This window comes from Lygodium microphyllum, chromosome 8, assembly GCF_053477565.2.
Source record: "Lygodium microphyllum isolate KBCC chromosome 8, Lygodium_microphyllum_v1.1.10, whole genome shotgun sequence".
NCBI lineage: Eukaryota > Viridiplantae > Streptophyta > Polypodiopsida > Schizaeales > Lygodiaceae > Lygodium > Lygodium microphyllum.
In genome coordinates this window covers 54886470-54902582 of record NC_141142.1, presented here as the reverse complement: position 1 = coordinate 54902582, position 16113 = coordinate 54886470, and the positions used below count along the sequence as shown (strand labels likewise).

General features: G+C 38.8%; 1 protein-coding gene across 1 annotated transcript; it reads right to left on the bottom strand.

The window, feature by feature from the left end:
- Window positions 1-363: 363 nt before the first annotated feature.
- On the bottom strand, window positions 364-15547 carry LOC148032299 (Chaperone DnaJ-domain superfamily protein). Its single transcript, XM_087682943.1, has 8 exons — window positions 15139-15547; window positions 14816-14914; window positions 14609-14710; window positions 14414-14473; window positions 1489-1595; window positions 1318-1400; window positions 955-1042; window positions 364-879 (listed from the first exon to the last, which is right to left on the bottom strand). The coding sequence occupies exons 1-8, from the start codon at window positions 15232-15234 to the stop codon at window positions 666-668; spliced, it is 849 nt and encodes a 282-aa protein (XP_087539069.1). The 5' UTR covers window positions 15235-15547; the 3' UTR covers window positions 364-665.
- Between the last annotated feature and the right edge of the window lie 566 nt (window positions 15548-16113).

Sequence of the window (16113 nt, the reverse complement as noted above, 5' to 3'; positions counted from 1 at the left end):
AAGATATTTGAAGAGGAGAATATTGTCAAAGGTAAAACCAGCAGTCAAAGAACAATGGTCCCTGAAGCACAATTGTGCAGGGGATGAAGCCACCAACGGAGCAAAGAAACCTTTCCTCACAAAGGGGTGCTGATGTAGGGTAGCTCTTGATTCATAGAAGGGTTAAATCATCTCTCAAACTCCCGTTCTGAAGGAACCCAAAACATGAAATAGAAACACGCGAGGCATCAAATGAGTGTAGTGTTGCTTACACTGAGGGAGAATGCTGCAGGAGCTCTGAGGCTCCACCTCTTACCATTTGTGAGCTTGACTCAATGCTGGTCATTGTACACCTTGATCCCCTGGCATTGACTATTACTATCATACATAATATATGCACTTTGATTATGGGGCATTGGCAAGCAAACCTTACAAAGATTTGAGTTTTGTGACATTCTCAAATCAATCAGTACTAAGGGTACACGATGAAAAGAACCTTGGTTTGTGCTGCACTTACATGACTGCAGACTCTTCACGAACTTAATCTTGCATAAGGAAATACACAAAGTTTCAGGAAGCATCCAGAAGTCCCTATATAGTTTGAAGAGCTATATGTTACACGGAAACAAAAACAGAGTCCACAAAGACATGGTGCCTGGAAAAGCCAGCTTTATAATTTGACCCTTCTACTTGTACTTCCCATTCATTCTTTGGCTTAGTCGTTGCCTAGCTGCCTCAAACTCATCCTCCGATGGTTCAGCAGTACTGTTTTTTAATTTGCCTTTGCCTGCATACTTAGCCTCCAGCATTGCAGTCAAAGAATCCATCCTCTGTTTTTCACGACTTGAGATGATGGCAGTGAGACTGCGGTCTGCAGGCTCATCAATTTTCTTGCTTTTCCTGATAAAAATTTGGTAAGTATTTAGAAGTTGAAAGATAGAAAATCAGTCAAAGGTACTGAGCAAGAGAGCTTACTTGGGAGGTTTCAAAGGATCTGAAGGTCGAGGTTTCTTCACCACTTTGGCAGCCCACTTCTTATACACATCATATTTCTTCAGCTCACCTGCAACAAAAAATAGCATTTCAAGAAACAATCTAAAGGAATCAGACCGTGCGCTCTAAAAGAACATTTGCACTGATGATTTTCCTACTAATTGCAGTTCCAAAGCCACAAATGCTTGTAATTTGCAATATTGGCGTGAATAGTAGTGTGGTTAGTAAAGAAGCTCTTAAACAGCATTTGAGGGCTTATATGAGGATCTGACACTCAATGACCACAGCATGCAGTGACCCAGAATTTCATATCACAAGCAATTAACATATGGTGTGCCATTGTACCAGCAGAAACTGCTTCATTGATGATGTCCATAAACCGATGAGAATCTTGCTGAGGTATAGAGCACATTAATCTGTCAAAGACTCTGCAGTAATGGATACCCATCAAAGTCTCATAACCACAGCTCAATCAAAACCAAAAGGCCTGGCAGGTAAGACAGGTAAAAACATTACCTGTCCATGTTTCCTTTGCATTTGTTGTAGAGTTCCTTCAAATCCTGCTTCTCATTTTCAGATCCTCTATACGAGGCTGCAAATTCCTCAATGTCCTTTTCAGTAACCTAAGCATGACACAAATAAGTTAAGCATTACTAACATTAGCTTCTAGACAAGGCAATAAAATGCATATTCAAAAAATGTTGAAACGCCCTTTTTTCATTAGAGATTTGTTTGACAAATTCATGCCTCTTTTCCTTTCAATTGAACCGATTTAGCAGTCTGTCGTTGCCAATAAACAGCCTGATATGCCACCACTTGATCAAGAAGATCATAATGTAGAGACAAAAAGAGCCACCACTTGATCAAGAAGATCATAATGTAGAGACAAAAAGAGAAGGCTAGTATCTAGGAAGCCAAAACAGTGCCTAGATGGTCATTAGATACTTTGCAAGAGAGGAAACAACTCACTCCACTTCCAAATACAACAGCAGAAGCAACTCATCTGCATCAAAAAATTCTGCAAACCATGCATTGTTGGCCACATGTAATGAAGAGCCATTGTGCATTGAAGATAGTGGAGGACAAAATTTGGTTGGCCACAAAGTCAAAGCTAGACAGCATTCGTGCTAGCTTGGGAGTTACCTGATTTGCCAGAGGGCAAGTGTGCCACCAGCACAAAGTGGATCTCCAAGCTGAAGCTAAGCGCAATCAGTAGCATTGATTATTACAAAGCTTGAGTGATTGCAAAGGGACAAACCCAAAAGCAAGGGATTCACAATGAAACCACCTTTGCAGCACATCATGTAGAACAACCATACCCAGTCATTGCAGAGGCTGCACACTATGGAGTGCATCAGTTGGATGTTAAAAAGTGTGTTTTTGAATGAGGATTTGCATGAAGAGATTTATGTTTTTGAATGAGGATTTGCATGAAGAGGTTTATGTCATTCAACCACCTGGCTATGTTCAAACAGGTTGAGAAAGAAAAATGTCATTTGCACGAGACTTTGCATGGCCTCAAGCCAGCTCCAAGGACATGGTATAAAAAGATTCATTCCTACTTGATTAGACTTGGTTTTCAAAATAGTGTGATAAAGAGCACGCTTTACATCAGACATGATGGACACGATCTTGTTATCTCATATTGTACATTGATGATATGCTATTGACTACAACAAATGAGCAAAACATTGTAGCTTCTAGATCTGATTTAGAACAAGCCTTTGCTATAGCAGATCGTGGTCACTTGCATAAATATCTAGGTATTCAGTTTGTGCTCTTGAGGGGTATTACTATTATGCAACAATCCAAGCATATTGGACAATTACTTCAACAATTTCAATTTGAAGACAACAAACACATTCCTACACTCTGAAAACTCACTTTTGTTTTTCTATTGAAGGGGCTACAAATCCCTATAATGTTCCACTCTATCAATAGACAATTGAATGTTCGATTTGATTGATTAATCTAACACAAGGCCTGATATCCAAAACGTAGTCATCCAACACAAGGCCTGATATCCAAAATGCATTTGAGCAGATTTACACATAACCCAAGTTTGCAGCATTAGCAAGGGATCGAATGTCTCTCGTTCTATTTGAAAGACACTCAAACATTGGGGTTTTTTTTCCACCTAGCTCATCTTCGACCTTGCTGCATTTTATTGATAGTGGTTGAGCAAGATATTGGCACAAGAGTGTCCCTTAGTAGCAAATCTTACTTGGTGCTACATGTGTATCATGCATTGATCTACATGATGTATGCATACGTCAGCCAAAAGATAGTTGAAAAGCCACAAACAAACAACATTGACATCCTCAATGCCATAACCCATGGTTTTGTGGAAGGTCTCAAGCACTCGTGGACATCAATTCATAAATTGGCCATAGTACAAAACCTTGACCTTGTATAGATTTTCTTTGAATTGTTACTGGGAGAGTCAATGGGAAATAAGCTAGACGATGTACTAGAAGCTAGAGAAGCTTTCTTTAAATCAAAACTCTGTGATCCTAGAGTGTACAAAGAATACTTAATATATATGAGAGATCTTTTTTACGAGGGATTAGGTTCCCATGATAACACCATGAAAGAACACCTAGTTTGTTCTTTCCCTGAACCAATCCCCTTCTACTGCAAACAAAAGATGAAGAATGAGAATCGGGATTTTACAGATAGCGTTGGTCAGATTATTCAAACCATCGAGCAAACCACAAAGGAAGTCTGTCATCTCCAGAAGATGAACCAGAAATTTCCTCAATCTGTCTGCAAGCAAGCTTACAAAATTTATGTTGACTTTGGATGCGACAAATGCAACTATGACAACAGCCATAAATATGGTCACTCCAATCACAGGCATCCACACTCATCCAAGTACCACAGAAATTCTTCTCATTCAATATCTTATTTCAATAGACAAGACAATAGTAACAATCACAGGTCTTCAAGGCAAGCATTTAAGAAAATCATATAAATATAAAAAAGGCAAATCCCAGTACAGATCTGAAAAATACAAGGAAAATCCAAAAGAGTCAAAGAAGAAAGACCTCAAATGCTTCATATGTGAAAGTCCTTCGCATCTGGCAAACAAGTGCCCTAAAAAGGGAAAAAACGCAAAACAATTTTGCAAAAGTAAACATGCACTATTATGATACTAACTCTTCAAAAGACTTCTCAAAATATTCTACTAACGCTGAGAGTTGTTACTCATATGATGATACAACTGAAAGTCTGAAAGAATCAACTGCTACATCAACAACTAAGTCAGATGCAGAATCAAAATCAGAATCACACTCTTCAAATCATTCTTAGCATACAGCAAAAGAATCCTCAGAAAAAGATACTGCATCAGATGCTACTGAAGTAACGGATGAAGACACTATCAGTCCTACAAGTTTCCAACCTGTCAATGTTGATGAAACATATTTTCGTGGAGCAAGAAAAGACAAATTCATATCTTCGGCTTCTACTTTCTACTTCAAGAATGACTTTTCAAAGAAAGCAAAAGAAAAGCAAGCAAAGATCAGTTCCACTGAATCAAGTAATTCTAACACATCAGATACTTCTTCGTCCGAGCATAAAAAGTATAAGAACAAGATTAGGCAAGAATTCTTTGCTAATCCTTATGATCTACCCAAACCGAGAACTCTTGGACCAAAAACCAAAAATCAAGTCAATACTACCTCACAAGCTAGAGAATATTCATAAGCCCAAAATTGTCTCTCAACTTCTCTAGTCTCTCTCTCCAACAACTTCCAATACACAACACATAGGTAATGAAATGGTGAATGCTTTTCTTCAAATCCAACAAGAGCTTCATTCGTTGTGTAAAGTCTACATAAGAATTCTTTCAAGCCAAAAAGAGATTACCCAAGATACTACAACAATACTTTGGAAGCTTAATGCTACCCCATCTACTCCTACAATACCAACAGCCCCTGTCAATCAGATAAGGTTATCTCAACCCAAAACATACAAGATCAATGTACTGGATACAGGTGGACTCATTCCAATGGTATGCGTCAAATTAAAAAACGTGCCCCAGTTTTCATTGTTTGTAGATACCTTGATTGATACAGGATCCAACCTAATCATAGCTCCATTTGAACTCTTTCCAAAGAGTTGCATAAAAGCCACTACTCCAATTATAGTGGTTCTATTAAATAACAAGAAAATTACCCTTATACATGTTACCCAAGCCTATCTGCATATTGAAAAAGCAAAAGTGCCTATTGAAATACAATTAATGCGGTAAATGAGATATGATTTCCTTATAGGTACGGATATCCTACAACATCTTGTACCATACACTTTTTGGACAGACTGTTTCAACATTTCATATAAAGGCAAAAAAGACGGAAATACCCTTATTACCCAAGATTGGTAAAACCAATCTATTCAATAGCTGAAGCTATTAATCCTTCCAAGAGAAATGCAAAGGAACAATGGATAAAAATGAAAATGAAAAAATATAATATAGAAATAAAAAAAATGCAATAACAACTCAAGCAGTGCTTAAATTGGATTAACTCTTCGACCCCCAACATTGCCCTTTGAACTAAACTATTATATTCCTTATTAAGAAAAGATAATTTCCAATGGAAGAAAATTCACACACTAGCCATGGAAAACATTAAAAAATTAATTAGCAATCTTCCACCGTTAAGGTTGCCAACTGGTCATCCCCTTATTCTTTACACAAATGCTTCAGATTCTGAGTGAGAAGCATGTCTTTGTAAAGAAGAATCTTCAAAATTATACCCATTCCGATATGCCTCAGGCATATTCTCAAGCACACAAAAAAATTATCCCTCTTACCGAAAGAAAATACTGGTAATAATAAAGGCCATCAAAGCCTTTCACTTCTTCATCGAATTTGTCCACTTTACAATCCGTACAGACCTAAAGCATGTTCTAGGCTACTTGACCGAAAAGGACCCGAATGAAATCGAGGATAAAAGATTGCTTCGATGGTCACTTTTCTTCAATGCACTAAATGTCAATTTCGAACATGTGCCGAGAATACAAAACACTGTAGCGGATCTCCTTTTCAAAAAACCACCTTAGAAAAAGCAAAAGATTATTCCTGTTGTACAATATTCATGTTTGATTGTAGCAAAAGCCCAATCTTGTTCCTGTCAAAAGGCATAAACTTCTCCATGTCACCCCACACTCAAAAAGATACCATCTTATCTCTTTATGCGGGAAACCCTTTGCTTCTTGACTCACGTCTATAAAAGCCACCCATTGTAACCATTATAATATAACTGAATACAAGAGCAACATTCACTCAAATAGAGTCTTGTCTCCTTGTCTTTTGAAGCTTTCTGAGCAAACCGTCTCAAATTCATCGCCTCATGTTCAGCTTCATCCACTTAGTGTTTGCAAGTGCTTGTTATGAACAGTTTCTATCTCGATCTTGTATGTTCTTCCATTTCCGCTGTGTCTCTTTGAGTTTGGTATCAGAGCGAGATTTTCATTTATCAACTTAAAGGAAGTGAGGTTATTAGTGATATTAATTGCTTAGCTCGTACTTAGGCATTGAGGCTTTGTAAGTGCCGTGTTACCGGTTTTGAGCATTTCATCCTCTCCAAGTCTACTAAACCCCTCATGGCTTCCAAGCAAGTTGAAAATGCTTTCTCTTCTGCATTCAAGCAACTATTTGAAAGATACAAATCATTGGGAAACTCCACTATCATCGTTGATGAATCTCAACCTGCCGAAGATCAATGCTTCACAGATCTATGGAGAAAATGAAATTTTCAAGTTCAAAGCTTCAACCATGTATATTGAAGATCAAGGTATTCTAACTATTGGAGACTCTCTTTCAAAGGATCAACATGTGAATTTGTTGTCTCTTGTTTATCCAAAAATCCAAAAACAACAGAATAGAAAAGAGTATCCTTATATACATCTTGGCTACATTGCTATAGGCATTATACCCCTATTTCGTAGAGATCTAAATGCATATTGTATGGCAACAGTATTAGATACATGCCATCTCAACCTTCATGGTATGGTTGTAGGAGCAGCAATGTCACCACTGTCTAATGGTCCTATATTTTTCAAGCTCGGACCAAACTATGTAATCGCCATAGATGATCCCTATTTGCCCAAACTACTCAAGTTACACATCAGAACAATGGGACTGCAGATGAAGGCGTCATCCACCCATCTAGCAATACAATATAGAATGGTCTTTAGATATATGTCCTTAGCCATTCCTAGGGTTGTAGAAGGAGTAAACACATCCCATGATAAAGGTCAAACCACTATCATGAAATCGGATGAGATTACACAAAGGTTCTTACATGAATGTGTAAACTGGTCCGAAATTGAATTACCTAATGAGTGGCAATTAGATATCACTTGTCAGAAAAAAAAAAACTACTCCTCCAAAAGTCATAAAAGTATAAAATATAAAAGAAAAAACAATATAAATCCTTATCAAGGAGAGATGGTGTAGTAGGATCATTACTGTCCTATGGTAGAAGATATACAAAACCAAGCCACTGGTTTTTGGTTCCATCAGTCCACACCTCCAAGACTTTTTCAAAAGGCCATTCAACTAAGTCATACAACAACTCACTTAGCAGAGTATCTCGAATTCATGTTTCCTGATTGGTCAAAAACTGACTACAAGACTGCTTTTGATGAGATAGACCGTTTTGACCTTGAAAAGATTCAAAGACAAAGAGAAAAAAACCAAGTGCTAGATTAGATGCCGTTGTGCATCAACCCAAAAGAAAAAGACAATGATGAACTTACGCGTCATCTTCACAAAAGACTGGATTCCAAAATTATGGGTGAGAGTATAGAACAAAATCCACCTCATCAACCTCGAATGGAGTTACCTGCATGGTATTACCATGATCAAACCTACTTTGAGCAAAATAAAGCATATGCCATAACCTCGTAATTGAAGAAGAATTTGCCCCCATCAATCCTCACAGGACAAAAAGATCTCACCACATCAATACTCAAAGCTCAGATGAATACTCATCATCATCATCATTCTCCTAAACCCATTTTGTCCACCACAACTGTACCACTTAATGCTACAAGCACTGCCTCAACATCCAAGACTTCTTACAACAACTTTTATAAGAAAATAGGAGTGCTTGAAAAAAGTTGAATCTTCTCCTATATGGTCTATTGATGGAAAGACATCAGTCCTACATAGTCTAGGTAAAGACCATATAAGAAAAGATCATATAGGAAAAGATTTTTTCCTATAAGATCTTTTTCAATATGGTCTTTACCATCCATGACCGACTGTTGTAAAGTTGTCTGACCCATAAATACACATGCATTGAAGTTACCCATAACAAAGCCTGAACAAGCCATGGACAGACAGTACAAATCATCCCAAAGTTGAGACGTTCTCGAGCAATAGAAGGAGCATACATCCCCACTAGCCACAAAACCTCTCCCTCATATAGAATTTCCAGAATCATAAATCTACTACAATGGTCTTGAGAAACCAAAGATGGTTGCAGGGATGATTTGACAACCAACATAACTCCAGATTTAAGTGAAACACGTCCACTAAAAAAATTGAATAATTCTTATATACATAGGTAGATCCTGCCAAAGCATGTTGTTTATGCTCCATAGCACCAAAAACATCCCAATTTCCAATTAACACTACTATCCACAACCGATGCTGCTTACTACTCGAAGAAACACCTTTCACATTCCATAAAGTAATTTTCATGATGACACAAAGAAAGAAAGCTATTGAACCACCCCTTTCACATCAATAGCTTTAGCTACTTGAAATTTTTCCATTTCACTTTGGATCACATCTATCAAATTTGCTCTCTGCAAACTAGTAGTTGAATCAGGGAAGAAAACTGATGTTACTGAGAACGATAATCATCACAAGGAGGCATAAGCCTCCCTCGCGGATCAAAGCGCAAAGCAAAATGAAAAGCCCTTTTATCCTCCGCAGCAATTGCAGGAGAACAGGAGGATTGAGGTTTCATGTAGAAACCCCTACCTCTACGTTGAAAAGTCTGAGTGATAGGCAACGGAGATGGGTAGGCAAGAGACAAACGAGGCTCCTATCTGGCATTGCGTCAAACCACAATGATCCAAGAATTATCCTACAGAGGCAAATTCCAACCAACCGAAAGCGATGCACAATCTATACCAATTTGAGACACATTTTTCTTTCCATCATCATGTCCATGTTGGATAAGCAGCTCATGATCCGCTTATGGATGATGTACCACTTGCTGGGGATGATGCTCATGCATATCCGTGTCACAAACCATGGAACTTTGCAAAACATCTAGGCTTCTATCACATTCAAAAATGAAATGGCCCAATTGGCCACACCTGAAACAATGACCAACAAATGTTCCCCATTTCAGTTCGTAAACCAACATTTACAATCCCGAAACCTCGAACTAGGACTTTAGTCGGGCCAGGTTTCCTTGTATCCCAAAGCATGCAAGCCCTAATCCTGTTGCGAGAGGCCAACCAAGGCTCCACCAATACTTCACTAAGAGTTCTCAATACCAAAGGTAGAAGTCTCCAAACATGCGCAAGAAAATCAATCACCTCAATCCAAATAGAACATGCCTGCCTAAGTACTTCCTTAAATTCCAACATAGGTCTCCAAGGGACCATATATACTAGTTGACCATCCATAAACAAAGGATACGTCACATAATAAAAGCATGCACTTCCGAGGAGTGAAAAAGAACTTCGAAGAACCCCTTCAACCCATCATAAATCTCTTCAACAAGCGGGCCCTGCACTTGTGCTGAAGCATCATCTTTACCCATCTCAGCACTAACAAGCATAGACTGCAACCAAGCACGAATTCTAGTGATCAAAGGAGTCCTTCCCGTGAAGTAGAAGATGGCTGCCCTCTCATGGAAAGCAACAATCTGCTGTAAAACTAGATCTGTGCCTATGACAACTACCACATGTTTTCCTTCCGGTAAAGAACTCGCTTTACCCTCATTGACTTGAGCGTAATCCGACACTAGATTATTAGCAGTAGCCAACATAAATTGAAAAGGCCCCTCAAGCTGAGAGCATGAAGCGTGAACATTTGGCTGAGGCAAATTCCGAGCACACAAGACCGGTTCATCAACCGTAATTTTACAATGTTCCATCTCATCCCCATCCATCAACTATCCAGAGTATGTGCTAACGAGTCACCGTCTGATTTGACCGAATCATTATCATCCCCATTCCTGATATGCTAATAAAGAAAAGCCATATCAATACCATTTGACTCCTATAGTTTCTCCATAGCCAAGCCTCTTTAGGGTTGACCAGGTCCTCTCCCTCCCTCCCTCTCTCTCTCTCTCTCTCTCTCTCTCTCTCTCTCTCTCTCTCTCTCTCTCTCTCTCTCTCTCTCTCTCTCACACCATGTCAAGTCTGATGTTCTAAGATGCGTTTGAAAGCAAAGTCATTCAAAGTTCACAGAAGAAACCAAGACTGCCTATCGAGCTTTCACATATAAGTTTTTTAAAAATGGTTCCAAAGCTCCAAGGCTCTCAAAAAGATGATCTTAAGGAACCAATGAACCAAAAGATTGAGCTCCTTCAAGCACAATGCAACCATTGATCTCCATGCTCCAAAAGGCATAAGAAGAAGATACAAAGGGAGGAAACTCCTCCAAGTAATGCTTGAAGAAAAGAAGGCCAAAAAGATTCAAACCACCAAAGTCTCCCCTTAAGCAATTCCTCATCAAGATGAAGCAACATCAAGCTGATGCAAGGCTCAAGGCTAAATGGGTAAAGACAAAAGCTTGACATGAGGATATTTAGCAAGAATTGGCTACCAAGATGGACCACATCCAAAAAGACTCTAGATTGATAGTACAACCCACTACTTCCTTCAATAAGTACGGTAGTGAGATCTCTCTCAAGTTGGTTCATCTTCACATCAATGCAAAATGCATCAACTTACACATTCGTACACAAACAAATGAAAACTTTATTGGTTAGCACATCTTACTAATGTTGCATGTGTGTGGTCGTAGGTGTTACCTTGGCAATCGTATTTACCTAAATACAAGTAAAACCACATATAATTTTTAAAATTCCCAATTTACACCACCATAATACCCTGCTTGGTTTAAAATTGAGCATTTAGAAAAGTACATGATGAGACCTTGAAAGTTTCTTTGCATGGCCTTGACAATCAAATTCAAGAAGACATGGTAGATTGAAAACCCAAGATATATCAAAGAGCTCTTAAGCTAGCTCAAAACTTTGAGATGTGCAACAATGAGGAAATGCCTAAAGGGTAAGCAAGTGTCATTCAATTTATCCTAGGATCTAAGTCACAAAAATTCAATGATACAATCTCAAATAGCAACTCATCATTGAAAACACAAATTGAGAGTCAATCATCCAATCTTCCAATCAGCTTAGATTGACCATAGATCAAAAAGTTGAAGACGGTAACGTTGGTGGTTTATTTCACCCAAAAGCAATACAAACGGGCATCACATTGTTTCTATACTATCTCATGTCTTGGTATATGGATTCCATTTCTCAAGCATCTATTTCTTTTCGAATTCTTTTCTTTGCAATGTTATTTTCTCTTCACTCTAGTGTTAGACAGCCTACTACAACAATTTTCTATGCTTCCATTGTTGCATCCACTTCTAACACCACTTAGTCAATGCTTCCTTCAATATACTCAACCCAAAATAAGAATAGTTGGATTGATCAAGAAGCTATTCAAAAGCACATGGCCTTTAGTTTTGAATCTCCACGTTCTTATGGTCAATTAGTTGCAAAAAGTAGTTGTTTTGTTTGAGACTAATAACAATGAGGACATAATCTCTATCAAGGCCACTCAATATGCCAATCTATAGACTTTGTGCCAAGTCTACTACTAGGAAGTATTGAGAAAATGCAATCTACATACAATAAGTGGAATTACATGTCCCTCTCCAAGCTTAATAGGGTCAATTTTGTCAAGATTATGTGATTGTGCTTGTAATCAATAATCAATATTGATTATAATCCTCAATGTAAGGTGGTTCTCACAATACAATACAAGCCAATGCCCATTGGGTCTTAGTAGATGTTTATCATCACTAGGATGTGAAGGTGACCATAAGGAAAGATTAAATCATTCCTAATACACCTCTAAAATCATTTGTAGAGACTTGCAAAGTGGTGAGCAAGGGTTCCACTAGATATATAGTGTTCATCACAAACAAGCTCAAGGACCAAGGGACTATAAGACAATTTTGATTAAAGTACTAGCAAGAGTTTCCAAGGTCAATGTACTATATAGGCTCCAAGCAACTACCACCACCAAGCTAAGTGGGAGAGGATACCACATGTAACCATTGGCACTTAGAACATGTGACATGATTGGATAGGTAAAAGCATAAAGGTCTTGTAGATCTACATGGACTAAGCCTAAGATACACAAGTCATCGGCTTAAGCCAACAAGTAGATAGTCAATCCTTTGCTCCCCACTCCTAGAGTTTTGGGATGACTCAAAGTTTGGTTCTATTATATCTAATTTGAGGGAATACAAAGACAAGGGTTTCAAAGTAAAGTTGAAACTCTATCTTATTATAATATAAATTGGCAACAAAAGCTACTAGTAGCTAGCCACTTAATTGTAATGGGAGTCAAAAGTCAATCCTCTAACAAACAATTCCTTGTCTAGCCATATGCAACTTGACCATGTAAAAGTGTAGATGTCAATGTAATATCACCAACAATAGTCCACACTCGACCTCTTGTCATATCTGCTACATTTTCCACTCAACTTATAGTGTAATGGTTGTTGCCCTTCCATCACCAAGCAATTGCACCAAACCCATGCTCAATTTTCCTCCTACAACTTGCGTCTAGAGTTTCCACCTCAACCAACCTCATGATAATCTACTGATTGTTTGGAATACTTGCCTCCGGCATTTTGCAATCCCATTGCACTCAACCCATGCTCAATTCTCCTCAATTTTGCAACTTGCATGTAGAGGGCCCACCTCAATCAAGCCTCATGATAGTTTACTATCCATTTGGAAAAGTAGCTTGTTGCCTACATTTTAGTCACATTCATAGGCCTAGTCATATACTCCACTTTGTGCAGTTGGTATGTCTATTTTTGTGCATGTTTCCCACAAAAGCCATCGTCTCAATGCTGCTCCTACTACATTTCACTATAGTCTACCTTGTTTGCATCATGTGCACAATTGCATGATCAGCTTGTCTCACCTACATAGTCCAAAGCTAGCAGGTTCAAGTTGAGTGCAACACTAAACCAAGGTAGATCAAGTGTTCAGGTTGGTGGTTGTGCCTCCAATCAACTAGTTTCTCCTATTTGTACCCAATTCTCAAGTGAAGAAACTCTGCGTGCGTGCGTGTGTGTGTGTGTGTTCTAGAGTACATTTGGAAGCAAAGCCATTTGAGTTCACTGATTGAGGAGATCCAAATTGCCCATCAAGCTTTCACTTATAAGATCTATCGAGTTACCTATGATAAAATTTGGGCATAATTGAAGGTGTCAATACACCTCTTGCTCACTATCCACAATTAGAACCTCTCAATGGTACATAAACTTCAAATGGGATCTCTAATGGACATTTCATGGTGCTATGTCCTGTTACATTTTCAATTTTGATTTCACATCCTCAAGACCTCCAAAACTAGTGCCATGGGTTGCCATTTGCTCCCTAGCCTACACTACCTTGTCAACCTATTCACTTCACAACTCAAGCCCCAACCTAAATGGCAGCTACCTAGAGGCAAAACTTTTTGCCTTGATTGACCAATCACCAATATAAATTCACTCACATTCAGAATTTACAATATCTATCGAAGATATTATTCCAATCACATGGAACCATGTAGCCCTTTTGCAAAGGTTAAGGAACTCCTCCATTGTCTTATCCATTTCAATATTTCACCAACTCCTACAAATTGGTCATATGGCACTCATCCCATGAGGAAGACTTGGATGCAACTAAGAAGAAGTAGTTGTTAATGAACCATGGCTGTCCATTTTTGACCTACAATCACATGACACATATGAAATAAGAAAAGGGTGTTCTCAAATTTCCTAGATGATGAGTCGGTGACCACTACTGTTGTCACAATTAAAGGGGACCAAGCAGATGGATGATTCATGAATGACTTACTAGTACTTGATAGGGTATGGAGGATTCATGAATTACTTACTAGTACTTCATAAGGTATGGAGACATATCTTTTGAAATTCCACATGATACACTATGGATGCATTACTCCTCAGATTTTCATCCGTACACATTATATGAAGAATAATAAGAATAGTGTTCCCACTAAGCATGATATAAATAATAGCACACATAGAATGAGCAATGAGTGCAAGACAGGATAAGCCTCCAAGGATATCCTGAGTGTCAAATGCCCCAATAAAATTCCCCATAAGTACTTTAACCATTTAAGAGGATCAAAATGTCACCTTTTTGTAATGCATCCGGAAAAATTCATACAGATTTTGCACTGTCTCACTTGAAAGTTCCTGCAAATAGATATTGGGACAGAAGTTTCAGTCTTTTAACATGCTTCAGAGAGATGTTCGCATCTTTCACAACAAATTGAAACCAGTTAAATCAAGAAAGATCTGTCAAAACATAGCACAGAAAAAAAGTCTCACAGCATCTTCGGTAGATCCTGTCTCATCATACACTTTCCGCTTGGCTGGATCTCCAAGGATAGCCATGACATTCTGCAAGGACTGAAACTTTTCCTTGGCATTCTGAACACAGAATGCAACTCAATTAGGCACACTGAGTTGTGCGAAGTGAAGAACTGTTCAATGAGAGTTAAAATAAAAACCAATTGAGAAAGTGCAAGCATGTACTTGATCCCCAGGGTTCTTATCTGGATGGAGACGCAGGGCAAGCTTATGATAAGCTTTTCGGATCTCATCATGTGTGGCAGTGCGCTCTACACCTAGAACCTGATGCACAACGTTGAACACTGTATGTAAGGTTCCTTTTAGTGTCTCAATTGTTACTGTGTGACATAAATTTCCAAATAAGGACCTCAAGTTTGACATTGCCAAAAACCAGGACGATCAAGTTGAACCAAAAGATGAATCATGAAACACGCTTGCGATTCTAAGAAAAAGAATCGTAGTTTGTCGTTCTTAAAAGGCTCATATTTAATCATCTAGAGGCAAACCTCGTAAAGGCTAGTGTGAAAGGCAGAACTGTCCTCTCCGATGCTTTCGTCCTCGTCAATCTCCTCCTGATGTTGCTGTCGCTTTCGGCGAGGCATGGCGGGAATGGCAGGAGCGCTAAAAGGCTGTTTAAGGACGAAGGCAGAATGCCAAGGGATCGGATAACCCCAGAGACGACGCGCGCTTACAAGGGCAAGCGAGAATGCGTGGGATTGATGGTCTACTCACAAACATACAGCGAGAGATCGTTTGCCTCATTAAGTCGCACAAGAAAGCCATTCCCGCCATTTTCTTTTCATCCGTTTCCCATCCAAGAAAGGGTTAATGTAGTAGTATCTATTAGGTACCGCAAGCGATCACTACGATGTCGTCAATGGCACGAAAGGCAAGCTGCTAGAAGTAGCATCACACCAATCGAAAAGAAGTAGAAGGGACCAGCAATGTTTTTGCCTAACCCGTACTAGCATTCCTTGCGTGCCTAGCAGGAGGGGGAATTGTATACATCGAAGTAGTTTCATTACACCTAGATAGGCATAGGGTAGACCTATGGCATGACCAATATTGAGTAGTTGCGGAAACTCTACTACAAATATACGTGCGTAATAAAATGATTAGACCAACAGTGGTAGGTTCCAACATGTTGGAATGTTACCATTTTTCATGTAGTACAAATGTTATCTATGCAAATCATACATGTGCTATTGTTGGTCCACCAACTGGGAGTTTCTATGCATGTTGTTAATTGAACATGCTTATCAAGTTGTCACACATGGCTCTTCATGTCCTTGTCACATAGCATGATGAACTCTTTGCCATACTAGGAAGGTTATTTGTGGTTTTCTCCTATGCTTCTAGTATGCTTAGATTGTGTCCTTTGAGGGTTGGAGACACTCTACACATGTAGGGCACCCACTTTTGTCTTAACGAATCATGTCACAAGAATCCTCGCATAGAATCAAGACAAGTATGATGGTTTT

Bases quoted from the DNA above. Each gene is read 5' to 3' on its own strand.
- LOC148032299 (XM_087682943.1), bottom strand. From the start codon at position 15,234: ATGCCTCGCCGAAAGCGACAGCAACATCAGGAGGAGATTGACGAGGAC. The intron at 14,915-15,138 runs GTTTGCCTCTAG...GTTGTGCATCAG, and splicing joins TTCACACTAGCCTTTACGAG to GTTCTAGGTGTAGAGCGCAC. The intron at 1,596-14,413 runs GTGACATTTTGA...TGTCATGCTTAG, and splicing joins TCCGGATGCATTACAAAAAG to GTTACTGAAAAGGACATTGA.